The 27,584-nt window shown below is 28.7% G+C and overlaps 3 protein-coding genes and 2 long non-coding RNA genes across 14 annotated transcripts in view; 2 read left to right on the forward strand and 3 right to left on the reverse strand.

Annotated features, from left to right (window-relative positions):
* LOC100745829 (retinol dehydrogenase 12-like) overlaps positions 1-11,071 on the reverse strand; it is a 17,281-nt gene extending 6,210 nt beyond the window's left edge. For 4 of the 9 annotated variants that reach the window (XR_002947329.2, XM_024369989.2, XM_033322671.1 and 1 more), the window contains exons 1-2: positions 10,620-11,071; positions 4,558-4,636 (exon numbers count right to left, since the gene is read on the reverse strand). Coding sequence is in view for 8 of the 9 variants with exons in the window: in XM_024369989.2 (XP_024225757.1) it covers positions 4,558-4,636; positions 10,620-10,737 (197 nt within the window). In the remaining variant the exon portion in view is untranslated. Of the gene's footprint in view, positions 1-4,557; positions 4,637-7,303; positions 7,469-7,813; positions 8,071-9,077; positions 9,139-10,619 lie in introns of those variants that run through there. The other 5 variants (XM_024369988.2, XM_033322670.1, XM_024369991.2 and 2 more) reach the window with 5 other exon arrangements.
* Positions 8,289-9,441, forward strand: LOC117152100. The gene is made up of 2 exons (XR_004462347.1): positions 8,289-8,780; positions 9,244-9,441. It is a non-coding gene; the product is annotated as an uncharacterized LOC117152100 (long non-coding RNA).
* Positions 11,072-14,672: 3,601 nt separating the features above from the next.
* LOC100746153 (cytochrome P450 302a1, mitochondrial) lies at positions 14,673-21,737 on the forward strand. 2 transcript variants are annotated; one of them, XM_033322669.1, is made up of 10 exons: positions 14,673-14,843; positions 14,990-15,164; positions 15,640-15,677; positions 16,925-17,100; positions 17,308-17,512; positions 17,893-18,043; positions 18,656-18,904; positions 19,109-19,336; positions 21,175-21,364; positions 21,581-21,737. In XM_033322669.1, exons 2-9 carry the CDS (start codon positions 15,075-15,077, stop codon positions 21,322-21,324), a joined length of 1,287 nt encoding a protein of 428 aa, XP_033178560.1. In that variant the 5' UTR covers positions 14,673-14,843; positions 14,990-15,074; the 3' UTR covers positions 21,325-21,364; positions 21,581-21,737. The 2 variants fall into 2 exon arrangements, with proteins under 2 accessions (XP_033178560.1, XP_012245116.1); XM_012389693.3 differs by having other exon boundaries at positions 14,673-15,164; positions 15,528-15,768.
* On the reverse strand, positions 19,116-19,401 carry LOC117152099. The gene is made up of 2 exons (XR_004462346.1): positions 19,263-19,401; positions 19,116-19,192 (listed from the first exon to the last, which is right to left on the reverse strand). It is a non-coding gene; the product is annotated as an uncharacterized LOC117152099 (long non-coding RNA).
* LOC100746031 (26S proteasome regulatory subunit 7) lies at positions 21,460-26,888 on the reverse strand. Its single transcript, XM_003492134.4, has 6 exons — positions 26,563-26,888; positions 26,456-26,493; positions 25,841-26,323; positions 25,601-25,765; positions 21,989-22,155; positions 21,460-21,891 (listed from the first exon to the last, which is right to left on the reverse strand). Exons 1-6 carry the CDS (start codon positions 26,633-26,635, stop codon positions 21,513-21,515), a joined length of 1,305 nt encoding a protein of 434 aa, XP_003492182.1. The 5' UTR covers positions 26,636-26,888; the 3' UTR covers positions 21,460-21,512.
* Between the last annotated feature and the right edge of the window lie 696 nt (positions 26,889-27,584).

Genomic DNA, 27,584 nt, shown 5'->3' on the forward strand with positions numbered 1-27,584 from the left:
CGAATCCGATGTTCTCGTGTCCTTAGACACACCCCGTTATAGTTTTCCTCTGGGGTATCACCGGGACGGAAAGTCATTCTCTCTTGCGGTCTCATCGACAAAAAAGGATTGACTCCTTACGGTCAGCGAATATTAACACAGAATCCGACTTAGATTTTGCGAGTGCGTACGACTACCGTCCCGTTGTCCGCGGATTCGTTATTGAACCTAGGATCATTGTCATTAGTCTCTCGAGTATCTAATTACCACGGTTACTTGTCCGGTTCTATGGTAATCGTATTTGCACTAGCCAATGTCTTCTCTATTGCATAACGACGATTCGCTTTACGCCCCTAACCCTAATTCTAATGTACACCCGACATACATTTATAAAACATAGAAAAGATTGTGTGAAACAATATTAAATAGTTTTGAATAACATATCGCCTCATACAGAAATAATGTATTTTTAACAGAATCCTATGTTTCATATAACTGTTTCATATAACTCTAATTCCGATGAAATCCGATTGAATGGAAAGCTACGTGTTATTCCAACAAGAGTTAAGAAGAATTGCAAGGTTTGTTTTCAACGAAACAATCCCAGTGAAAGATATTAAGCAACATATGACTGCAATACTTGCCCCGACAAGCCGAAAATACATCTTGACGATTGTTTTATAAAATACCATACAAAGCGACAATACAGAGCTTAATATTTAACGAATGTCCTTCTTTCAGATGTAAGGATACATAAAATATTAAAATATAATAGTTATATACGTTAATTTGTATAATTTATATTAATTTGTATATGAAATCATTTTAAGTTGTAAGCTATAAGAGACTCACCAAGTTTTTTTTATTTATTTATTTAAATTTTACAATTTGTCCAGTAGGACATTAGTGGTATAATAATATAACATGTGGATGGTTACCCCCAGTGGGGTTCCATCTGCCAAGTTGTTTATTTTATTTCTATTGTGAGGTCTGCGAGATACTTCTTATTCAGTCTTCTTTCTATTATGGTTTTATTCGTTTCAGCAACTAGCTGGTTTGGGTGTATTACAAGTCTTTCTTTATACTTTTTTGCATATCTAGCGATTTCCTCTTTGACTGTTGGAATTTTTAAATCTTTTCGTAAGTCTTCATTTCTGACGTACCATGGAGCGTTAACTATTGTCCTTAAAATTTTTGCTTGCTCTGTTTCTATTTTATTTATGTGACTCATTGCTGCCGTCCTCCATAGTGGAACTTCGTATGTCCAGATTGGTTTGATTATTGTTTTGTATATATTTAGTTTATTCATTATGCTTAATTTGGCTTTTCTATTGGTACATCCAGTACATCTGCTTCCTCTTTTTACGTATTCTGTTTATTATTGATTTTATGTGATGCTTCCATGTAAGGTGTATGTCTAAATGTATTCCTAGATATTTGACTTGCTTTGTTTGTGCTATGCGAGCGCCATTCAGTTGAATATCTGGTGTTTTTCCTTTTCTAAATGTAAATGTTGTGTAATTGCACTTACTGGTGTTCGCTTTTATTTGTTTGTTTTGCAGCCACTTTTCTATTTTTGTAATGTGTTCTTGTAGTATTGCGGCTGCCGTTTCTAGATTTGCGTGCTTCACTAGTAGTATGGCCATATCGTTCGCGAACGTTAGTATTTTGCTGTTGACAATTGTTGGTATGTCTGCCGTATATAGTGTGTATAATATTAATCCTAGGACGCTTCCTTGCGGTACTCCTACCTTGATATCCTTAATTTCAGAATATGCATCATTTATTTTTACTACAAAGGTTCTATTGTTTAAGTAAGATTTGTGTAGTTTGTAGATTTGTTCTGGAAATTGCTTTTTGAATGTTTGAAGAAGTTTTTCATGGTTAACTTTGTCAAATGCTTTTTCGATGTCCATAAAGAGTGCCGTGCAATATTGTTTTGTTTCCAGCGCCTGTAAGATTTCATTGACGAGTCTGTGCATTTGTTCTATTGTGGAGTGTTTATTCCTGAATCCAAATTGATGGTCCGGTATTAGTTTTTCTTTCTCTATTGTTGGTTTTAGGCGATTATATATGTGAGATGGTGTGACGTCAGGAAAGGACATGGCGTGAGGGATGATTGTCGATAAACATTGTCAAGATATGTTAATATTGCCAAGGAGTGTTGTGAGCGTTACCAAGGTTTGTTAAAGGAAAAATGAGTGTGGAAAGTGCTATCAGAGTTGAATTTATCGTGGTCGAGAGAAGTTCGTCGTGTTGTTGTGACGTAGAATTAGTGAAAAACGAATTCGCGAAACGCGATATTATATTCGATTTTGTGAGAGTGCAACGATATTGTGTTTATCATACTGTTTTTTCTGTTAACTTATAATGTAACATTCCTACATATATTATTTTTTCTAGTAATTTGGAAAACACAGGTAGTAATGATATTGGCCTGTAGGATGCCGTTAGATGTGGGTTTTTGTTTGGTTTGGGTAACATTACGATCTGTGCTATTTTCCATACTGCAGGAAAGTACTGTATTCTTAGAATTGCGTTGAATATTATCGTTGTTAGTCATATTGTCTTTGGGGGAAGGTATTTTAAGATTTTTTCATTGATCATGTCGAATCCTGGTGCTTTACTTGTCTTTGTTGCCTTAATTAAGTTTGTAACTTCTTACTCTATACTCTCTTGCTGAGTATGGTGCAGCGTTTATCAGTTGTGTTGCTGACATTTTCCACTTCTTCATTTGTTTGCCATCTGGGGATGCTGTTATTAATTTCGTACGGTGAAAATATATTTTGTAGGTGCTTCGAAAATTCTTCTGCCTGCTCTTCGTTGCTTCTGGCCCATGTGTTGTCCATTTTTCTGATTGCTGGGATTGATTTTATTGTTTTCTTAACTTTGTTAGTGACTTTCCATAGTGTGTAGTTGGTATTCTCATGCGCGGATAGTGATTCGATGAATTTTGAGAATTCGAATGAAGTTTGAGAATTCGTTATTATGATGTTCCCTTATTTTATTCTTTAATTCCTTTGTAAGTTTATTTGGATTTTTCTTGTTTTCTTGTGTTCTCTGTTTTTTGATATTTTGCTCTCGCTTTTCTTTTTTCCCTGATTTTATCTAGGATGTCCTGTGGAATAATTTTTGATTGCCTGCTATCTGATTCATGGGTGGTGGTTGCCCACGCTGCTTCCTGTATTATTTCTGTCATAGTTGCTAAAAGATGCTTGTTTGGTCTGAAGGACCTTAACCGTGAAAATGCCAAGATTTATGGACCAAGGCACCGGCGCCAACAGAGCCGAAAATTGCCGGACTTAGGTGGTCTGCTCTCAGGTATTGCAAAAACAAAGGAAGCGCGACGAGCGAAACAGTCACATAAGAAATGAGGCAAAAACGATGATAGCGTTCTTTGATCCGAAGTCTGCCAAAAATAGGACGACTCTTAACGCTTCTTGTTCTGAACAAACTAAATAAATTAGCGAACAAGAAAGAGCAATAGGGAAGGATGCTGAAGAACCTGTCGTTACATTGCGTAGAACACCGAAACGTGGTGATTGTAGCAAAAATGATATAATAGAATGACTTCAGTACGATAAAGACAATAGTTCTAAATTTTACACAGGCTGAAATGGCAAATGAAGGTAATGACGAGCATGTGCCTTCTCACCGTAGCCTCGAAACATTTGAAATATTGCTTGCTTGAAATGCGTCATTGGTTTCAGGTAAAGAGCAAAAATAAAATCTTTAAATATTGAAACAGTATCAATTTTTTTACTTCCATTTAAATAAATAAAGTTTATTATAAAAAAAGTTTAATATAAAGTTTAATATAAAAAAGATTAATAACACGGATACACATCTATGAAACGAAGGTTGAGCGATATTTATACAGTATATTTAAGTTTTAAACTACTCAAAACATTGATCTTAACAAGATCAATTCTGAAGATCACTGAAATTGATGAAATATGTCCATTTGTAGATAATTATCAAAACGTATTCCGAATTAATATTTTTAGAAATATTATATTATTAAGAAATACATACTTTTGCTAGAGATACCGCGGTATGGCAAGTTCCACTACCGGAATTCTCTTTTTTTTGCGACCTTTATATCATTTCGAGGTTACGATCCTATTCGATGATTGAGACACCATGTATACGAATATATAATTCTTTGTTAGTGTATGGTTAGTTTTAAAATTAGTATATAATCTATTTCTGTTTCAAATTAGAATAATTATTCTAACTTATCTCTTCAACTATGAATATAGCGATATATAAATGTTCTTTTTAATATTTATAAAATTTTAATGAAATTTGGTTTTCGAAAAATGGAGTTACAAGGTGAACGTTAAACGACAAGAGAAATATACAATATTTTATCAAAACAACTAAGTAATTAAATTATCGATTAATTTTAAATACGTGTATTTATGAACCACTACAATTTATTAGAATTTAGATTTCCATTTAAACAATAATGAGATAAGCATAAAATATATCGCTTTGCTCTAATTTAAAAGGAAATATTTTTTCAAGAAGTATATTTCAAGTTCATTTTTTAAATAAAAAATAATTTTCAAATACCTTGACGTAGTTTCTTTTATGTCATTCACTGCTTCTGTTGCTTTATTAATGTCACGACAAGCTAAAATCACTCGAGCACCTAAAAAATAAAAAGTATCTTATTATTTTTGTTAATATAAATATGTAATACGTGTATGTAATGTATAATACAAACTACAAATAAGTTATGATTAAAACAGTTGTATATTTGAAAACGTATTATAAGCTATATCATATCCGTAATTGCTATACACGTTCTCTATAAAGTAAAGAAGAATCGCACATTAACTTACAATCCTCTTATCAGATGGCATTCTTGTCTTTCTATTTATCACCTGATATTAACACTAAACCTACCGATACTTCTTGTATACCTATTTCTACCGTGCCCAGTCAAAATAACCGTTCCTTTAAAAAAAGTTATTGTTTTTATAATTAAACGTAGAAAATATATATGTCGGGTTTGTCGGGTTGGCGCTAGTTTTAGGGGCGCGTTGCGTATCTTCATTAGGACAAGCCATCGTAGTTGTTCAATGAGGTTTATATCTACAATTATGTGTTCAAGTGTTGATTTAACTAGGTTTAACAATTTAACGTGTTTATTAGTCACTCTTAAAGTAAAGACAATGTTCTTAGGTTCAAACGAATCCACGGTCAACGGGATAACTCTTTGTGCAATTGAATATGTTTTGAAACTCAAAATGACGTTAGCTGTGACGCACGGTATCCTTCTGACTGTTGAGAGATGTTAGGTTGGTATGATCGCTAGTTACTACAAGTTAAGTTGGTACGACTTCTAACGACGCTCTTTTGTCTTAGAAATCGACCACGTGTTAATTGACCGAGTGTATTCTGTGTGTTAAGACGTGTTGTGCGAGGCGGAAAAATATATTGGAGAAAATCGAATCTGCGTGAATCGATTAATTATTAACCCCAAACCCATATCAATTAACACTGACTCATTGACCTGACGTTGTGAGTAAACTCTCCAAGGAGATCATAAGAATAAAAGACTGACACGATCACATTTGTGATTGCGTATTGACCGGAGTTATCAACAAAATTCCAGGCGCCGTTACTAGGCAGACCCGTGTAGAGCCGTCATTGCTCCTGCCCCGGGGCTTGTTTGTTAATACAGCGTGTATCCCTCAATATTGGTACTTCTACTGTTAAGTAAAAACATTCATCCCATGACCGTGGCTACGTTCGGCGATCAGTTGTGTTACTTCGAGCCCAAGCCCACTGTCACAAACCTCGGACAAACATAATCAGATCGTATCACAACTACTACTTCAAAGTTCTATTATTTAAGTACAGCTATAATGAATAGTTTAGCCCAAAGTATTGGGAATCTTCCCAAAATTCCAAAAGAAAGGCCCGTTGTCCCTACATCTCCGACATATAAATAGTGAATTTGTTGCTGAATGAATTAGTATATGAACAACTTCCATAAAATGACGATACAAATTTATTTTTATATAATTTCAATTATAAACTAAAAAAGGGACAAACAAAATTATTACAGGCAATTACAGAAGCAGAATTGATGGAAAGTGTGGAATTAAATAATTCAGAGGTTTTAAGTGCAGATAAGAATGAAGGAGTGAGTCATGTAGGAGGAAAAGTTGCACTTGAAACTGCGATGAGATATATTGAGCAGCAAGAAAATTCATCTGCAATTGATATCTTATTTTTTAAAAAGTGGCGCGATATCGGATTAATAGATGAGATTAAACCAAAAAAGCAGAAAAAGATTACCAATTACTTTGTAAAAAAAAGTAATATTTTATAAATATTGTTTATATGTATATACTAGGTATGTACAGTAGAAGTTATTGATATAGTTAGTCGTTAATCTTTGTTCTGTAACTATCTAGAAATAATAACTGAAACATGTCTGATTAAACGGCCATGAGCCCAATCCTACAGCAGCCGGTTAAGTGTAAGTATACTGTATATATAATATATAACATTTTAGTCAATAAGCACTCTTTTTATAGAATAAAAAATTTAGTTATAAGGTTCACAGAAAACATCGCCATTAATAAAAACAATTTAACAGTAGTAGTGCCTCTGAATTTGCAAAAATTTAATTGTGCATAAAAATATATAACATAAAATAGTTACGCATAGGTAATTGGTAAGAACTCTTGTTCTTATTACTCTTTTTGTTGCTAAGTAATAATAATTTTATTGAATCATGTACTTTGCCTTAGTAACATTAAGAATATTTCTAAAATTTCATATTGATTACAATATAACAATACCTTAGTTACGTTAATATATAATGATTATAAATAATGAGTCTGTATTAGATGTAAGAAACGATAAACTAAATATTTGACTGTATTTGAAATTGTACATACAGTAGGTAACAAGAAGATTTAAACATTATACAACTTTAATTTCTGAGCTCTATATTTTCAGTAAATCTACAAGGACCAACAAAAATGTATTACATTACGTTAAACTGCGCTATATAGACAACAACAGAAGAAATCTTTTGAGTTATTATTTATTGTCATCTAAATATTAAAAAAAAACATTGAGAAAGAATGAATCCTTATATCATAAAAAGTTTTGGACACTAATACTAATTATGCATATAAAACTAAACAACAACTAAATTATACACATAAAATTAAAACTAATAATGACTATTCATATTTAAAATTTGACATTAAGTTGGATAATCCATATGTTTGATGACATGATGTAAACATTTTGGCACAATGGAAATAAGTTTATTTAAATAATCAACAATGACTTGTTTCCATTCTTCTTTCAAACGTTTTTTTTTCATTGTTCTATTGACATTTCTAACATTCTGTTAATTCTGCAATCTAATTCCTCCGATACATGTTTCGTAGGATTTAAGATCAGGAACATGTAAAACATGTGTACAATTACAAAGAAAAGATTCCTGTACAATCCATACCTTATGCTTTGGATCGTTATTCTGGAACAGCTTAAAAGTCTCATAAATCCCCATATTAAAAGTATTTTCTTGAAAATTGTTCTTTTAATGTATAAATATTTATGTAAAATGTGTAAATATGTATAAACTTTTACCGAAAATACTGTAACATAATATAATACACTTCTATTGATCCTTATACATTTATTGAAATTATAGAACTTAGAAATCAAAATTATATAGTGTCTGAATCTCTTTTATGAGCAATTATATATTAAATTCAGGTATATTCCAAGGAAATTTCACGCGATATTAATAATAGTATTAATAATAATAATGTATTAATCAAAGTGTCCATACATATATATTTATGAAGAATGAATGTAGTAATTACAGTCATATGTTTCCACCCATAAATGTATCAAAATACACTTATGTTTTTTATTGAAACTATAGGAAATTTTTAAAGAAAAAACAAATTTCTACAACAAATCATACACAAATTCATAATACACTCAACAAGACCAATCTAATAACATAAAATTTGTCATGATCGCTGAATGTTCCAATTCCTAGGAATGTTTTTAAACTTAAAATAATACAAATATAGTATATAAATATAATAAACATAAAACAAATAGTTATGTATAAATACTTATAATATAAATTCATTCAACCTTCGATAATATAATATTTATTTATTCAACAATATCGTTTCTAATTTTGGAGTAATTATAATAAAGTAGATTATCGTAAAGTAGAGAACATCACAATAGATTATAATTAAAAAAAAAACAAAAAATATTCTTTCACATAAATATTTCATTCTTTTATCTTCAAGTTTTTAAAAAATATGACATTAGTAATCATAAGCAAAGTAATACTATAATAATCCAAGCTTGAATAAACTTGGTGTGACAAATTGATTTAACAATGCAAAAAGTAATCTTTAATGGACTACTTTGAATAAATATGCTTCTAATTATATTCTAAACGATATAATACTAATAATATATAATAAATAATATATTAATAAAGGAGCATATACATATATGTATGTATGTATGTACTATTAGTGAAATTTTACTAGTTACACTTTACTGCTATTGGTTAAAGGTTATAAAGTACTGTAGTGCTAATAAGCTCTTTTGCATAACAGTAGCAAATTTAATAACGAAACAAGCTAAATTTTGTATGTCAATTTTATAAATTACTAAAATATCTAGTCTTAGTATCTCTCATATTCGATGGGTATTCGATGTAAAATAATATAATTGTTCAACGGAAGTCTGAAACCTAAAACTTATTACACATCAATCCAATAATGGTATTATATCAAAATTATAAAATAATAATTTATGAGAAAATTTATATACCACTTTCGATATTGACGCTTATTTCTCACTGTTAAGATTAATAGTAATGAAGAAGTTAAATATTTAAATAATATGTGCATGCAAAGTACAAAGCATAATAATTTAATTTTTGGTTAAACTACATTTTAGGGAATACGAAATTATTAACTTTTTGTGCAATCTTATAGTTTTATATGTGTTTTTACCTAAAATGTGGTGTCAAAAATATTTCCTAATATGTAATATAATCCAATTTTTTATATATTTACCTATGTAACTTACTGCGAAGAACATATAGAACATATATGCATTTTATATTGTGGGTTACAAAAATAATTTATAACCTTCACAAAATATATGTAATATATTAAAACTTACTCAGGTAATGTAGATTATATAGAGATTTATATACATTTTATTACACATATTATATAGGAATAAGTACAGTTAAATCAAAATAGTATGAAAAATAAAGAAGAGGATAAGAATCTATTAAAATAAATAGTGAAATTTGTCTTATAAGACAAATATGCCACAGTACTTAATGGAAAGAGATATAAGAGAAAACCAGTCTTATGACAAGGTGCAAATCTAGGGCAAAATGAGGTATTATGGAAAAGAATATGGAAAATAGATATTGGAGAAAAGAAGAAGAAAGGATGTGCAAGATATGTGAAAGGAATATGGGAAGGATTAAATACCTGGTGGGTAGATGAAGTAGTGGAATAGCTTAGAAGCACATATAGAATAAAAATAGAAGAGAAATTGATACCAAATAGAAATCAAGTTCCATTTCTTAAGTACAACATCACAGTTAAATAAACATATATGTATATATAAATATATGTATATTTATATATGTAAATATGTGTACATATATATATATGTACTGTCTGAATTTATAAAGCTCTATATCATGATCATATAAAAACCTTGTCCTATACACATACATATGCATAAATGTACATGAGTTTCTTACTTGTTCATGTAACATTGTAATAGACGGTATTATTAGAAATATATTAACTGCAAAAATGAATAATTAGATATTATCGTATAATAAATTATAATTGATATTTTCCCTTGAAATTTCTCAATAATTAAATGTCTGTAAGAAACAAAATTATACATTGATAGAATTATTATTTTGTAGATTTATAGGTAAAAATATTTGAAAATGCAAATGCAAAAATTGCTCATAATGTATAAAAATATATAAAATATTCCAAGGATGGTTTTTCTTATGATATTCAGTGGACACAAAAAATCTTCCGGAGACTAAATTTTATATCTTTAATGATGTTCATAAAAATATAAATTTGTATAAACATCTGCAATTTATTCATAACACTGAGAATTTATTTTAGAACCTGTTATCACATTCATACTTATATTGATAATATTAGTAACAGTAATAACTTGTATGTAATATATTTTGTTTAATTTAAATGTTACAATGTAATACTTATGTCACTAAGTACATGAATACATTTAATATATGATCTACTTATGACAATATTTGGCATTAATAAATTTTTAAACTCTTCATAACTAAAGTGGAATATTAATATGTGTAACGTAATAAATTCATGACATAAATAAGTAAATATATATATATATATGCTATATATATATAATATAAGATACTAAATGCAAATATAACATATATAATGTACTAATTGTGCTACAAGTACAACATCATTAACTATGTAAAATATATAAAATTATAAATGTAATATTTCAAAAATTATCTCATAACTATATGAATGAATTATATATGTCAATAACATAAATAGTGTAAATATTCTTACCTCTTCTATATATGTCCCTAGCTGTTTCTTTCCCAATTCCACAATTTGCACCTGTTATAATTACAGTTTTTCCCATCAAACGAACATCGTTGTTACAATAGTTACTAAAAAACCTCATATTTAAAACAATTTGCTCTTACTAATTGCAATAACATACAATAAAAGAATCTATTTATCCAGAACTTCGATCCGCCTTCTGAAGTATAACGATGCTTTCTACCTTTCAATTCCACTCACTTCGTCATCACATTGAGCGGGTATACCGTACTTGCACCGAACAGCATACCGTACTTCCATATAAAAGGAGTGGGGTACGCAATAGTGATTATATAGCAAATAAACTCTGCAAAATTATTGATATCGTTATCAGAATGACGATATAGTTAAACGTCCTAAAACAATCATTGATTGATAAACAGATTATAGATATTTCTACACATTAAATATCTAAAAACAATTTAAAATACGCAAATAGGTATGTATAAAAATATGCATAATATACTAACAACACATATGACATAAGTTTTGTCTATACATGTAATAATAATATACATATAGCAGTATCATCTATGATACATTATTTAATAATGTACATATATAGATTTTTTTTTCATAGATTTCATAAATTCATAGATTTACTTTTACAGTCAATCTGATATATCATAATTTACGTTACAATAAATTACCAACATTTTATCCAAATTTGAATTGTCAATTTTCTGTAAAATACAACCATTGCCTACTTGTTAAATTTTTCGATATCTTAGTATGTCTGTTTCTTATTCGATTTCCAATTCAGGTTACAGATAATGCAATACATTTAAGCAAACTAAACTATTTAAAATTCGAAACACTAAACTAGCAAACAATTAAAAATTCTGAACATGCAACTTGATGTAATATACATAAAGTTGACCACATTAACTGCATATTATCCACACGTTGCAGTTATTGTGCGAGAGTTTACTGATAAACTAACTCAATTTTATAAGATAAATATATCATACAATATGGATAAACCTTCTTGGATATGTCCTTAAATATAAGTAAGAAAGTCATATGTAATATGTAGAAGACACAAAATAAACAATAATTCTCTAATCACGTAATAAATTTCTATTTAGGTATAATTTCTCTATTTGCATTATATTGAATTATGTATTTATATGAACATCCATTGTCAAAATTATTTATTAAATTAAATTATTATTATAATTAAATTAAATTATTTATTAAAAATTAAATTATTAAATATTACCCATTTTATTAATTTCTCTCGTTTTTTGTACTTGTTATCGTTTGACAATAGTTGATTCCCAATTTTTAAATTATTATCATTAAAGTACTCATTTCCTTTCGCAAAGTGGATTAACAAGAGAAGTTCAAAAATCTTCAACAGTTGTGTTTTCTTTAAATCTTCGTTAACTGATTAATAGATTTCGGTTTAAAGATAAATGAAATGTACGCGAAGACGCTGTCGTAACAAACCTATCGGAAAATTGTATCTTATTAGTTGTCATTAAAAGGAAATAAAATTTATAAAATCAATATTTAGTTAGAAAGAAAAATCGTTATCTTCTTGTGTTTAGACTCATTTTCATTAATTTACGGAATTTTATACATAACAAACATATTATAAAACTGAATCTGCAATGTTTTCATTATTGGACAAGCATGTTGTTGCCGTGTTATGTTGATGTTATGTTGATTACAGTAAGAAAATTTTTAGATAGCAGAACATCTATATATTAATATTACAGGGAGAATTATGCAAGTAACGTATGACAAAAGATAAATTTTATTATTATATGCCATAAAAACATTGAAGTCCTTGTTCCAATTCATACTACAATATACAATTGCAATGGTATTATGTAATTCTTGCTACTTTTGTAATGCTCTCATACTTTTAGCGCTTCTATCACTTATCTTGTTTCGATGGTTAGTCACAAGCTTTTTATTTGAAATTATTAATATCTAACCTTTGGAGTACGAGAGATCTTCGAACTTTATGTTTATTTAAAGTATCTTACATTTTAAGTATCTCTTATTGTCGTTTTGGGAATGCCTGTTCACGACCAAAGTACAACGTAAGTAAATAAGGTACCTTAAGGACATCTTGATTTATACATAAGACGTTCAAAAAATATGTTGTTACATTTGTGAGATATTACCAGTACCAGATGTCATAAAGATGTCTAAGAGCAAGAACCTTTAAACAACGTCTAGAACAGACGCCTTTGTGCTGTACGACATAGTACTAAGTATACAAAATGTGAATATATAAATAAATATTTTTTTCATTGTTATTTGATATTTCTATTACATAAAATTATAGTTTTACACAGAATGTTTATTAATTTTATTACCAATTTTTACAATTCTGCATATAAAATACAATTTTTCGAGCATTGGCCTTTATAAGGTTTTATTTTATTATTATCGTTCCTATTGCCTTTATCATATGTTTCTAAAATGTTGTCGTATTTGTTTCAAATTCAATAACTCATCAGTATGTGTTTATTATATTAGCTAAAGGTCTTGCTCATCCTTGTTCATCCAATGTTATCTTCGCTATTTGATTGTTCCCAAATACGTATCTAGTCCTCAATGTATAACTTAGCAGTCTGTATGTAATGTAAAATATCAATGTAAAATACCAATTTCATATTAAAGTAACAGAAGAAATATATTGTTCAGATAATTAATAGAATACTTGAATAATAGATATACCAATCAAATTTGTATATAATTATGTATACGGTATACATTCTATTGCATATTATACAATACATATATTTACTAAGTGTTCAGTGAAAGTTAGAAGTAATTTCAATATACAAGTCTGTGAAACAAAATGAGATAAAAATAAGAAACCAGAAAAGTATATTAAAAAGATTGATTTTTATTTATCTCATTTCATTTATTGGAGTCTTTCATGATTAGTTGATGAAATATTTAACCAAAGTACAATCTTAATCATTGCATAATTTTATTAATTTAATTTTATACTTATAATACCAAACAAAGCGACTAAAGTAAGTAACCGTTAGAGTTTGAATACCGATTCCCGATTTACTGTTTCTTGCCACTAGGATTTATTGAATTGATCAATCATATATATGCATATATAGTGGAAAGGTGCTCTCAGTTTCGGTTAACGACTCGATGATTAAGGACATATCTTCCTTTTAGTTCGAAAGACAAACGGTAAGTTTCATGGTTTATACAATGCTACGGTAGCTTTTTTTAAATACATCTCCATCGATTCGATGATATGGTATACCATTGTGATAGTCGTGACGTACTTACATAATATTGTATACACCTTATATAGATAAAGTTCATTTTATCATGTATGATTTCAAATTGGGTCGAGGAATTCTAAATACGAAACGAATGCTAAACATAAGCAAAAAGATCGATAAAAGTTTAAAGAAACTGCATGAATAATACGTATATTTTATTCATTACATGAATCTTTTATTTGCCATACAGGGTGAGTGAATAAGAATTACTATCTAAAATAGCTCGTTACATATTGGTTTTATCAAAAAGCGTTTTAAATGAAATTCAAAATTCATAATCATAGATCGTAGTTCCATACAAAATGATACTATAGATTTTATAATATTTTCCCATTTCGCTGTGATAAAGATATCATCCTTATCTAATAAAAGGAATATATCGCTAACTTTTAAAATGAGTGTAATACATATGTACTACACAATATCTTCCTCTGTATAATTCTGATATTATTATAATTTACTTCATGCTACTACGATTATCGGAGACTAATATAATGATATAAGTGGATGCAATATTATCAAGTACATAGAAATTTTATATCACAGCTTTGAAGTAATTAATATGTTATAGGTATGGTATGTGTATAATCAGCAATAAATTAAACTTCTTGGTCATTAGTACTTCATTTTCTATTTCAAATATTAGATATTAAAAATGCTTTTGTTAATAATTTATTATATATTATTTTGTTATACTATTTTATCTTATCATATTTATCACATACATACATATAACATATAAATGATAACCCATTAACAAAACGTTTTATCGCCGACACATCGAATTCAGGCGATGGTACGCAACACATTGAAATTCTATGTGTAAACTGGACAGAGAACGATGATGCAAAGTTAGAAAGAGATGATACAATAAGAAAGGAACGACACATTCGTGGGCACGAACAGGCACCAAAAGGTGCAGACACATAGTCTTCAAAATCAGTCCGATGTGGTCACTTTACTCCTGAATTCTTGTTAAATCTTTTCCATTAGAAAATTGTGATACTTACTTCAATCCATTTTTTACATTATTGTATAAGTGCAATGTACACATGGTTGCAGAAGTATAGTCCATATATGACAAAAAAGAAGCTATATTATATTAAGTTTTACTCTGCTAATTTTGCAAAATGTAACATCGAAATGAATGATCATCAACCAAAAGCTTTCAATAATATTCCTGGACCAAAATCTTTACCAGTTATTGGAACACTTTACAAATATCTACCATTTATTGGTAAGAAAATCAAACACAATTTAAAAATTACTATACATGTACATCTCAACATCAATTAATAATTCAATCAAATAATTCAAACAAATAGAAACATCTTGATGTAGTATTTATGATATAATTATAAAAGGAAATTATACGTATTTACTATACATACTACCATATCTGATTATAATCATTGTGTAAATGAATTTTTTATTACATTAAATAAATATGTATTTGTATATTTTCAAGTATGACACATAGTACTTTTAAAAAAGTTAGAAAAAGCGATCTCTTATATAAAAATTTCTTTTTCGCGACTGTCTAATATTACAACCTGATTATATTAATACTGTTTTATTTAAATTTGTTAATATTTAACAGGTGAATATAGTTTTACAAATTTATATGAAAGCGGAAAAAGAAAATTGGAACAGTTTGGGCCGCTAGTACGCGAAGAAATAGTACCTAATGTAAATGTCGTATTGGTTTATAGGCCGGAAGATATAGCAGAAATTTTCAAAGCGGAATCAGGTTTGCATCCAGAAAGGAGAAGTCATTTAGCACTTTTGAAATATCGAAAAGATCGCACTGATGTATACAAAACTGGAGGTTTATTACCCACGTAATATACATATTTTTACGGTTTACAATAATTTACTATAATTTTTGCAGAAATTTTATATAGCTTTATAGCTAACTTTATATACCTGATGTTAGACTATAAATGTTTCCAATTAATATGAAGTAAAATTATTGTAGTAATTTATATTGTTAACTAGTTATATTATTTAATTACTAGTAAGTTAATAACAAACACAGGAGCATTAAAAGCTTTTCTATTTGATGTTAGACCAACAAATAGTAATTCAAATCAAAATGTAAATTCATAACATATTGTTTTGCAAGATATTTATTATATACTTATATGTATATATATTTTCTTAATCTTTTCGTAACAAAATATTGTACATACAATCTTTATCTTTTTTAACATAAAATATTGTATAGATTACGCAATTGGTGACGATAATTTTTTATACAGTTTTATATTTTACTACACGTATATCTTCTTTTTTTTTTGTAATTAGAAGAAACATGTACATATGCATGTTATTAAAAGGCACACATAACCTTTTATAATGTTTTATTGTTGCCTTTTAAGAATATGTATATCTAATTAGAATATCTATATCAGATATGAAAGAGATAAACATCTATACGTACTAAGTATATAAAATCTATATGTGTATTTAATGATTCAGCATATTTTTATATATAGTGCATATACATATGTAGTACATAGGTATTTTGTTAATATATTGCACTATAGTCAAATTTTTGGATATCAAATATTGAATATAATTCTAACCGAGTTGGATTGATTAAAACGTAATAAATACACGTTATAAAAAGTTATATTAGAAAAGCACTTGCCAATTCTTACAGATGTTGTTATTATATTAAGTTTTTAGTAATCTAATTTTAGTGTGAAACCCTATAAAAAATTTGTAATTTTCGGATATAGCATTAATAATTTTTTAAAATGTTTAAATAGAAACAAGTTAAATTATGAAGAAATTAATCTTGTAAAATTTTGTGCACCTGACTACTTGATTCCTTGACTACTTATTGTTAAAAACTAGTTTTTATAAATATTTTTATATAGTACATAGTTTAGATAGATATTGAAGAAATAGATATTGCGCATAGTATTAATATGATGCGTATACAACTTTCTATTAAATTAATTTACTTTAATATAGTATTACAAATTTCAGAAATGGGACAGAATGGTGGAGATTACGAAAAGAGTTCCAAAAAGTTTCTAGTAAACCTCAAGACGTGATCAATTATTTAAAAGAAACAGATGATGTCATTCAAGAATTTGTTGAACTATGTATTAATGAGAAGTTTGATGACTTCTTACCTCTTTTATCACGCTTATTCCTTGAATGTAATATGATTACACATATCTCTTAATATACATAGAACTGAAGTTTCTTTTTTGCAATTACATTTCAACTATGTTATACTTAAATTTAATGATTGGTGTCATATCTTAATAGACAAACAGACACACATACTATTAATAAATTTATATACATATAAATAAAAAGATGTACTATTAATGTCTAATAATCTTTTCTTTACTTGATTTTAGTGACATGTCTGGTTGTTTTTGATGTAAGATTGAATAGTTTCTCAAAAGAAGAAAGATGTGAAAATTCTAAAAGTTCAAAATTAATCAAGGCTGCCTTTACAACAAATAGCGTAATGTTAAGGTTGGATAATGGATTGCAATTATGGCGTTTTTTTGAAACCCCATTGTACCGAAAATTACGTAAGGCACAAACATACATGGAAATGTAAGCAATAATTTTTAATCTTACACAGGATTATCATTTATTGTTTATGATTACTAGATTATTTCTCATTATACAGTCTTCAAAATCACGAATTTATTGAAGTTGCTCATAGATAATTTGCATAATTTATTATCATTATATTGTAAGTTCTACAATAAGAAAAGCACAGAAGGTTTTTATATGCTGAAAATAATTATTAACGTCACATTAACAATATTTGTCATAAGTAGACAGAAATGTGTGTGTGTATTAATATAGTTTTATATCAATCAGCTTAACTCAATGAAAGCTCAAGCAATCTAAATATTTCATTCTGTATATTATACTTAGCTTATTTTTAAATGCTATACCTCATATGTTATGTCTTTCTAATGTATCAGGGTTGCATTAGAATTGGTATCTCAGAAAAAAGAGAGCACAAAAACTGGACATAACAAATCATTCTTAAATGCCTATTTACAAAATCCTGCTCTGGATATTAAGGATATTGTGGGCATGGCTTGTGACATGTTACTTGCTGGTATAGATACTGTAAATATTATAATACATATCATTATAGATGTAACTACATATTAGTGTTATATTTATGCATGTGCATGTTTATTATTAATTTAAGAAATACGAATAACATTTAGATATTTGTAAATACATAATTACTGTATTGATTGAATATATAAATAAGAAATTTAGATCTTTATTTACATATGTAAAATTTGTTTATTTTATAGAAAACAGATTATTATATATATACATTTTATAGTGAACAAGTAAATATCTACATGATGACATCATTTAATATGATATTAAGTCTGAAAATAATTAATGCTTATTATATGTTATGTTATATGTTTTTATACAAAGTGTAATGTCTAGGAACATTATGGGTATAAATACTACTATTAGAAACATTATATATATAGATACTATTATATTTTTAAAATAGATATATGTCTTATTAAAAACTTGTGATATAACTTATATTATTTTATAATATGTTATACATTTTTAAGCTTACACATAATATAAAAATTTAATTGAATTTGACTAATTCCCTATCCTTTTACTAACATTACTAATTTAATAGTGTAGGCTAACGATTATAAAAAGAGAGAAATTAAATATATAACATTTCTGTGCCCCTAGACTACTTACAGTACTGCTTTTGCTTTATATCATCTGGCAAAACATCAAGATATTCAAGAAAAATTGAGGATTGAAGCCACACAGTTTTTAGCTGATCATAGTCAACCAATAACAGCAGTTGTGTTGCGAAATGCTTCGTATACCAAAGCTGTCATTAAGGAAAGCTTGCGATTAAATCCAATTTCTATAGGAATAGGTCGCATATTACAAAATGATATTGTTCTTAATGGTTATCAAGTACCTAAAAGGGTAAGTTATAAATCTTAGCAAAATGTAAATTAGTTGATGTGCTATAAGTTTCAATAGAATTCACTTTCAATGGATAACAGCTTCATTTTATTAATATTTTTAATAATATTTTGTTATATTAGAAAAGCTATATATAACATATTTTCTTTTTATGTAAATACCTAAAGTAAAAATATGTTCGCCTCATTCGTTCGTTTCTTTTAGACTGTTGTTGTAACACAAAACCAAGTCACTTGTCGTCTTCCTGAATACTTTAACAAACCAGACTTGTTTATACCAGAAAGATGGCTACGTGAACATTCAGAAAGTAGCAGTAAAATAAATTGTGGAAAATCAGTACATCCATATGTATTGTTACCTTTTGGTCATGGTCCTAGATCTTGTATTGCTAGACGATTTGCAGAGCAAAATATGCAAGTATTGTTATTAAGGGTAAGTTTTTAATATTTAATATAATATTGATTTTCAGACATTTTTATGCCTACACAAAAAATAATATATAGTTTTTAACAGTAATATTCAAGTTTAATATCTTGTTTTATTAATTAATTAATTATATTATATTATTATTATTATATATTATTTTTATATTATAATTCTATGTATTAATTAAATATTATACAATATTATTATACAATCCCCACATTTCTTGAAATTTTGTTATTTCACGACCGATTATATCTTCTTCTAGCTTTGTTCACCTATACCGATTAGAACTTCATATTGTGTGTTCTCAATCACTTGTTATATGTATATTCTGGTACCATTTGTTGTCATATTAGTATAAATAAATAAGCGGTAAATCTTTGGGTATCAAAATTCGATATAAAGATACGCAACAGGATCGATTGATCATTTGTTGCTTTTTCGTCGCTATATAAAAAGAATGATGTGATATTTAGGTAATTATTTTTAAAACGGATGATATCAATGACCTTGAAATATGTCATCAAAATTAACATTACCGCCGCTCAAGTCTTAAGTTCTGAGATATTCTCAAAATGCTTCATAAAATTTGAGTTACATTTTATTCTGGAATAGGCGGTCACATTTTTATATAGTCCAATCTAATAGACTTAACTCACTGATGAGACAGATAATCATTTTTAGTATTGTATAAATAAAAGAGGAAAAATAATGGGTTATGGATTATGCTAAAGAAGTATTCGGCCGGTAATGCCTAGCGTGAAATAATTTTTGATGAATCTCTTGGAATGTTGCACTTTATTTTGATCTTTAATTGATCAAAATAATTTATGCAAAATGTATACCCGTTCCCGTCGCAACCTAATGATAACCGTGCACAGCCTTAGTTTTCGTGTTATACACAAATACAAAAATATGTTCGGTATATTGATTCCTCTATTAAAAGCTTATTTTCTCATGGATGACCGAGTATTCTGATTAGTTTTGTTATATTATGCAACACATATACATGTATTATGTTTGCATTTGTATGAAAAGTCCTTTTATCGAATTCTATAGGCATTATTAGAGAAGAAACATACAAGATTATACACAACAATAATAAATTGATATTTGCTTAGAATTATAATAGATATAATTAGACAATTAGAATCAGATAAATAGCTCAGAATTCCTTTGATAAATCAATGTCAATTTTGTGAATAGTCACGAAATGTACATGATTGATATAAATATTATATGTTGATAAATAAGTAATGCGTGTTGAAGAATCAGATATTAAATAGAATGTCACTTCTTAATGACATTGAAAATTAGAGATAATTTTGGTGACCTTAACCGTTTTAGACACAGGGGTCCTTGAAAAAACAGGGTTGAAAAATCCCGAACAGCGCGTTAGCGCTCGTCTAAATCGATTGTGAAGAGAAACAAGCGGTGCAATAGCGCTCGTCATATTTATTATTTTTATGAAATACATCTATATTATATATGCGTATGTAAATATTTCAAGTTTTGTTCAATAAAAATTATTGAGAAGATAACAATGAAATACAAAATACCGTCAGTCGTCCGTAGCGTTCAAATGTACTGGAACTTTTCGACACAAAATCTAAACAGCGTGATCGCGCTGCTTGGGACTCAAACAATTAAACAATTTATCGATAGCACGGATAAATAAAATATAGCGTCCCATCAAAGAAATAAGATTAACTTTTATTTTGTTAGCTCTTTCTAAGGAATTTTTTGTTACTATATGTTGTGTATTTTTTTTTGGTACAATTAAAATATACGCAAATGTTTTATACATGCTATATAAAGTAATATAATCTTCTTATTTTGTGCAGATGTGTCAACGACTCAAGATTTCTTGGCATGGGGGTGAACTTGGAATGATATCTTTATTAATCAACAAACCAGATGCCCCATTAAAATTCAATTTTCATGAGGTCTTAAAAACCAATTCTACTTGTTTTCAAAAGAACGAAATAGTATAAGCGAAGAAATATTATTTTTAATGAGAAAATATGTATAAAAGTAACGAAAGTATAACATTAAATAAGAAACAAATTACAATTTATTGTATACTTAATAATTGAAAATTAATTATGATATTGTAATTAGCAGTACAGTATTTTGATATTCTTATATTTTAGAACAAATAAGAATAGTGTACATAATAAATTTAATTATAGGTCATATATTTAGGAGTTGCAGAAAACTTAGCATAAGATTTAATCACTTTGTTTACAGCTTCTAAGAAGTCTTTCTCTGTAGCTACCTTCCGACGTGCACGAATCGCGAACATACCAGCTTCTGTACATACAGATCGAATCTCAGCTCCAGTACTATTAGGACATAAACGTGCAAGGAGTTCAAATCTGATATCTCTTTCAACACTCATTGAACGCGCATGAATTTTAAAAATATGTGTTCGTCCTTCTAAATCTGGTAATCCAAATTCTACTTTTCTATCTAAACGTCCTGGTCTCATCAATGCTGGATCTAATGTATCTGGTCTATTTGTTGCCATTAAAACTTTAATGTTACCTCGTGGGTCAAAGCTAAAATATTTAAAATCACATAAATATCATCATTACCTGTTATATATTACCTACTATTAATTATTGAAGATATTTAATAATAAAACATATGTTTTACCCATCTAATTGATTAATCAATTCTAGCATAGTACGTTGTACTTCATTATCACCACCAGCTCCATCATCAAACCGAGCTCCTCCAATAGCATCAATTTCATCAAAAAATATTAAACATGCTTTTTTACTACGTGCCATTTCAAATAATTCTCTTACCATACGAGCACCCTGTTAGATATAACAGTTATATATAATGTAATTACATGTATAATATAATACAATAACAACAACAACAATAATGATAATACCAATATAGTATGATATAATATTGGTTTCAGTAATAAGTTCATTCATTTTTCATTAATTATTCATTAATCATTTCATTTATCATTTTAGAAGACATCACACAAATTTATTTAAAGAATATAAAAAGACATGTATCTGAGCTTTTTTTTTAAAAATATATACATATTCATAGAGAAATAGAGTGAATAAATTATTTCTTGATTAATATTATACAAAACTACTAAAATATTCATGTGTCTTTTAAAAATACACCAATGAACTTATTACTCAATCTAATGTAATAATAATAATTTAATATTATTATGTTTACTTCAGAAAATAGAATATTCTTATTATTCTTATTACGTAGTTATAAACTGAACATAGTTAGAAACTGAATTTCATTTATAAAAAAATATCATATAGTTAATATAGTTAAAAATAATTTTAGAGGCGGTCGTCTAAGTAAGATAAATGAGAACACTAGCTAACTAACAATTCGGAGAGTAAAAGAAAATCGTAAAATATCAGCATTGAAAATTGATAGTGCGCTGAAAAATGAGCTGCATATCGAAGTAAATACTAGTAAAGTACAAGATTTTTTAAAAAGCATACCGTGGAAGGATGACTCGTAAAAAGTATTATACAAGCGAAACTAATAGAATTAAGAGATTAAGCTGTGCATAGAGGTATGTGAACGTGCTAATTGAGTTCTGGAAACGAATCATTTTTACAGATGAAAGAAAATTTGGTATCTTTGACTCTGATGAATAATTTAGAATTTAGATCTAGAGTATGGAGAAAAAAAAATATGTAACATAAAAAACAAAACCTGCTACCAACCGTATAACAGTGGAGCATCTGTTTTATTTGGGGATGTGCAAGTGCTGATGGTGTTGAATATCTCTTCATTTCATTGACACTATGAATCATAAAATATATGTCGGGTTTACATTAAAATTAGGGTTAGGGTCGTGAAACGAAACTTCGTTTAGATTACACATTGTCGTTATGCAATAGAGAAAACATTGACTAGTGCGAATACGATTATTATAGAATTGGACAAGTAACCGTGGTAATTAGATACTCGAGAAACTAATGACAATGATCCTAGGTTCAATAACGAATCCGCGGTCGACGGGATGACAGATGAACATGCTCAGAAAATCTAAGTCGGATGCGTAATATTCACTGATCGTAAGGTGTTACTCTATTAGTCGATGGGACCGCAAGAAAGAATGACTTTCCGTCCCGACGATGCCACAGAAGAAAATTATGATGGGGTAGGTCTAAGGACACGAGATCATCGGATTCGTCGGGGATAGCCTTCGTTCGGAAAGTAAGGGAAATTGACGTTGCTGCTAATTGGTCAATCTCCATATCGGTAGTTAGAAAAAGATGCTAGCCGCCCTCGAAGGAAAGTTGCTAGTGGGAGACGTCGTTCATTGAAAAAATAGATCTCCCCTAACTTCCCGTAGTTGGGACAAAGACTGTTTGTCTGTTTGAAGGACTTTAGGTAATTAGATCTTAGTGTTTATAACGACCCTCGGACTAGCTGATCACGTACTGTGGAGACGCGTCGGCATTTGGTAACCATCATACCCGAAGAATAGGATCTGCGTGTGGCGAGCCACGGGACAGAAACCGTTGGAATGTTTACTGTCGCGTGCCGCTACAAATATTTCTTTTAAGGAGAGCTATAGAATTACTCCGTACCTTTGTTAGGCAAAGCGACCGCGGCTACGTTCGGCAACTGGCTGTCGCCTCGAGCCCAAGCTCATTATCACAAATCTCGAACAAATATAATCGGTTCGAAAGACGACAATTGTTTAATTACGCCTATGATAGAATCTAGATTACGGTGTTAGGGGATTTTCCCTTAGTTCCAAAGGGAAGGCTCCGATGTCCTTTCATCTCCGACATATATATATATGGATATTAAAAAAAATAATTTTCACCAAAGTGCAGAAAAAATGGGTTTAAAAGACAATTTTATTCTGATGCAAGCATCATAAAAATGTTGGGATCATAATGATCAAAAACACAACGTTAATAATATGCGAGCAGAATCTTATATAATGTTCGGAAACACTTTAAAAGACCTGCACAATCCCCAGATATAAATATTATTAAAATATATACATTGGATTACCTGAAACGAAAAATACGAATTCACCATGTTCAATGAATTCATTCATTCATCATGTATCACGAAATAATTTAAAGGGAGCAGTTTTGGAAGAATGGGATAATATTTTTAGTTATTTAGTAGACTACTTATTAATTAGATAAATTCAACGTCGCAACAACTTCAAGCTATAATAAAATCAAAAGGGAATAACACTAAGTATTAAAATAATTAAATTTCGTGATTTAGATATTAAATCTTAATATATTTTTCTATTAAACTGTAACTGTATCACATTTTTTTTAAATGGAAATTATTTTGAAGACTTCTAAGAATATGTATATATTTGTTATGTGTTAAAATTTGTTTTGTTGAAATTAATTACCGTACAAATTCTTTTTACACTGACTGTATGTATACTTTACAACAAATTTAATAATTTTTTACCGATTTCAACAATATAAATTTTTATCTCTAATAACTCAAAAAATTAACAGACCTAGAAATATAATAAGTCTTATTATTTATTAAGCATATGAATCAAACCTTGAACCAGTAACTGTATTGTTTTTGAAATTTTTAACTTTTTGATTTGATTTGATGAATCAAAATTTTACTATAATTTTATGTATATTATAAAATCAATTGTATTTGCAATGTACGTTGACTAAATATGTATATAGTATCAATTATATTAAAAAAAATTGTTAAATTTGGTATAAAAATCTTATTTTAGGGATATTTTATACATTTTTATCACAAAAATATAAGTGATTTTACAGATAGTGTATCAAAAACTGTTATCAAGTTATTCTAGAGAATTTAGACATCTCTGAGTACGTACATTTGTGTACAAAAATTGATTTTTAAGCACATTTTTAAAATACTTGTTACACCAGGCGATTCATAACTTGAAAGCTAAGGTATACAGGAGATATGTGCATATAACGTTCTTTACTTATTTTAATGTGTAGAGTAATTGCCAGAATATCAACATGCATTTATGAATTACCTTGTATATTCACCATTAACAAGTTATAAATACCTAAGCTATTAGAAATATCAAAAGTCTGATTAACAAAATAACAAAAGGAATGATTTAATCATTAGTGAATTTAATCATTAGGGAATGATTTGATCATTAGTTCGCAAATCTACATTATATTTCCTTAAAAATGATTTTTTGTTTACTCCTGCATACTTTATTTCTTAGTTAAGCATTACTTAATAATTTCGAGTCAAGACATATGTTATACTTACTTCGCCAACATATTTTTGAACCAATTCTGAACCAATGACACGAATAAAACAGGCATCTGTCCTATTAGCTACAGCTCTAGCACATAAAGTTTTGCCTGTACCTGGTGGACCAAATAACAATACTCCTTTAGGTGGCTCGATTCCCAGATTAACAAACTTTTCTGGCTGTAATAAATAAATTATTTTTTTCTAATTATCTTGTACAAAAAAAAATTAATTTAATGATTATAAAATACTAACATGTAATAAGGGTGTTTCAACTACTTCTCTCAATTTTTCAATTTGTTCTTTGCAACCACCAACATCGCTATACGTGACGTCAGGTTTCTCTTCAACTTGCATCATTGTTACAGTTGGATCAATTTTTGGTGGAAGTGGAATATGAATTTGATATTTATTACGATCCACTCCTACTCGCATTCCTTCTTCGATGTCAGTAGGAGCAACTGAATCTGCTAGATCAACTACAAACTTTGCAAACTGTTTTACATTTATAATGTATTTAGGATCGTCTGAGTTTGCATTAATTATTTTAGTGCAGCGTGCAACTTGCAATGGTTGCTCATTTTGTAAAGTTTGTTTATCCGCAGCTAAATCCCACAAAGCAGGCGGTGCAAGACCCGTATCGGACTCTTTGATTCCAGTCAATTCGTTAACTCGTTTAATTATTGTTTGTATATCTTCTTCAACTGCTTTAATACTTTTAGTATATTGTCCTTGACCCTGTATAAAACATAATATGTTAGCGTTATTTTTGTTAGAATAATTCCAAGAATCTTTATTCTAAATTAAATTTATTTTTTATTAATATTTTATTATCTATTATTACCAAAATTATTATACAATTTCACTTACGTAAGTTTTAAGCAGAGCAATGTCTCCTTCATCGAGAGCTGAAATAATACATTAATAAATTCTTTTAAATCACAGTTAAAGGCAAATAATTAATATTTAAAGCTTACACTTTATTTCTTTCTCTTCTTTTCCTTCTTCGCTTTTTACTTTTCGCATGTCTTCTCCTAAGTGATCAGGCATTGTTATATTAGTTAAATTTTTCAAATATTAAGAAATGTTAAGGATACTTTATTCGACGGATAAAGAAACTGATGTAAACCGAATTTAAGGTTAGGTATTTTCCATTACTAGCAAAAACTCTGTAGCGACCAGCGTCACTGACTCCCGACGTGCCATCTAGTTGTAACTAGATTTAGTTAGTTCCTTTCGTTATTGATAATCGGTAAACAGCAAATAAAATAAACAACATAACATCACCGACGACGAAATCACTATAGCCTATAATTTATTTATAAATTTTTAACTATAATATAAAATATACGAAATAATAAAGCAATATTTCTTAAGTGTTCATAAATTTGGCTAATTTTTGTTACTTTGTTTACTTTTTCTAGGAGACGATTTTCGATTCTTACGTATTAACGCATACGCATTGTAATGTAATTGTTACGTTACCGCACGAAACTGATTGTAGTACTACCTTAACACTCAGCCAACTGAATGGGGAGAGAGAGATCTGCCTACTTTAAAGTAAATCGCTGCATGACCGATCGGAGAGATCCCTCCACTTTAAAGTAAATCGTTGCATGATCGATTGGGGAGGTCTCCCATTTTGACCTTAGCAAAAGGTTTCGCGCGTTTTCATTTTCTTTCTTTTTTTCTTTTTTATTATCAGTTATTGTTTAGGCTTGTCCAAGCGTGGTGAGAAACGTATAGTTGGCTGTGGCGCGCGCGTAGTTGATTAAGTATTAATATCGTCAGTTATGTGAAATTACGTTTAGCATGCATATAGGGTGATATAACTAACTCGGAACGTGCGCTCGCCAAAACATGTAAACGACAATAGTGTAACATGTACGCTTGCTACTGCAATAAGTCACTGAAGGATTTTAAATTTGACGTTACAATAAGAAGATGACGGTCGCAGAGAAAGCGTAACTCGCGTTTTCGCCCGATGATTTCATGCGCC

Source organism: Bombus impatiens, unplaced genomic scaffold (assembly GCF_000188095.3).
Source record: "Bombus impatiens unplaced genomic scaffold, BIMP_2.2 scf_0649, whole genome shotgun sequence".
In the NCBI taxonomy this organism is placed as follows: Eukaryota; Metazoa; Arthropoda; class Insecta; order Hymenoptera; family Apidae; genus Bombus; species Bombus impatiens.

What these genes read in the sequence shown, in the direction of transcription:
- LOC100746031 (XM_003492134.4), bottom strand. Translation starts at nt 26,635, where the DNA reads ATGCCTGATCACTTAGGAGAAGACATGCGAAAAGTAAAAAGCGAAGAA. An exon ending in AGAAGAGAAAGAAATAAAGT is followed by an intron (nt 26,494 to 26,562) that starts GTAAGCTTTAAA and finishes GTATTATTTCAG; the next exon opens with CTCTCGATGAAGGAGACATT. An exon ending in TTGCTCTGCTTAAAACTTAC is followed by an intron (nt 26,324 to 26,455) that starts GTAAGTGAAATT and finishes TGTTTTATACAG; the next exon opens with GGTCAAGGACAATATACTAA.
- LOC100746153 (XM_012389693.3), top strand. Translation starts at nt 14,972, where the DNA reads ATGTACACATGGTTGCAGAAGTATAGTCCATATATGACAAAAAAGAAG. An exon ending in CAAATATCTACCATTTATTG is followed by an intron (nt 15,165 to 15,527) that starts GTAAGAAAATCA and finishes AATATTTAACAG; the next exon opens with GTGAATATAGTTTTACAAAT. An exon ending in GTTATCAAGTACCTAAAAGG is followed by an intron (nt 18,905 to 19,108) that starts GTAAGTTATAAA and finishes CGTTTCTTTTAG; the next exon opens with ACTGTTGTTGTAACACAAAA.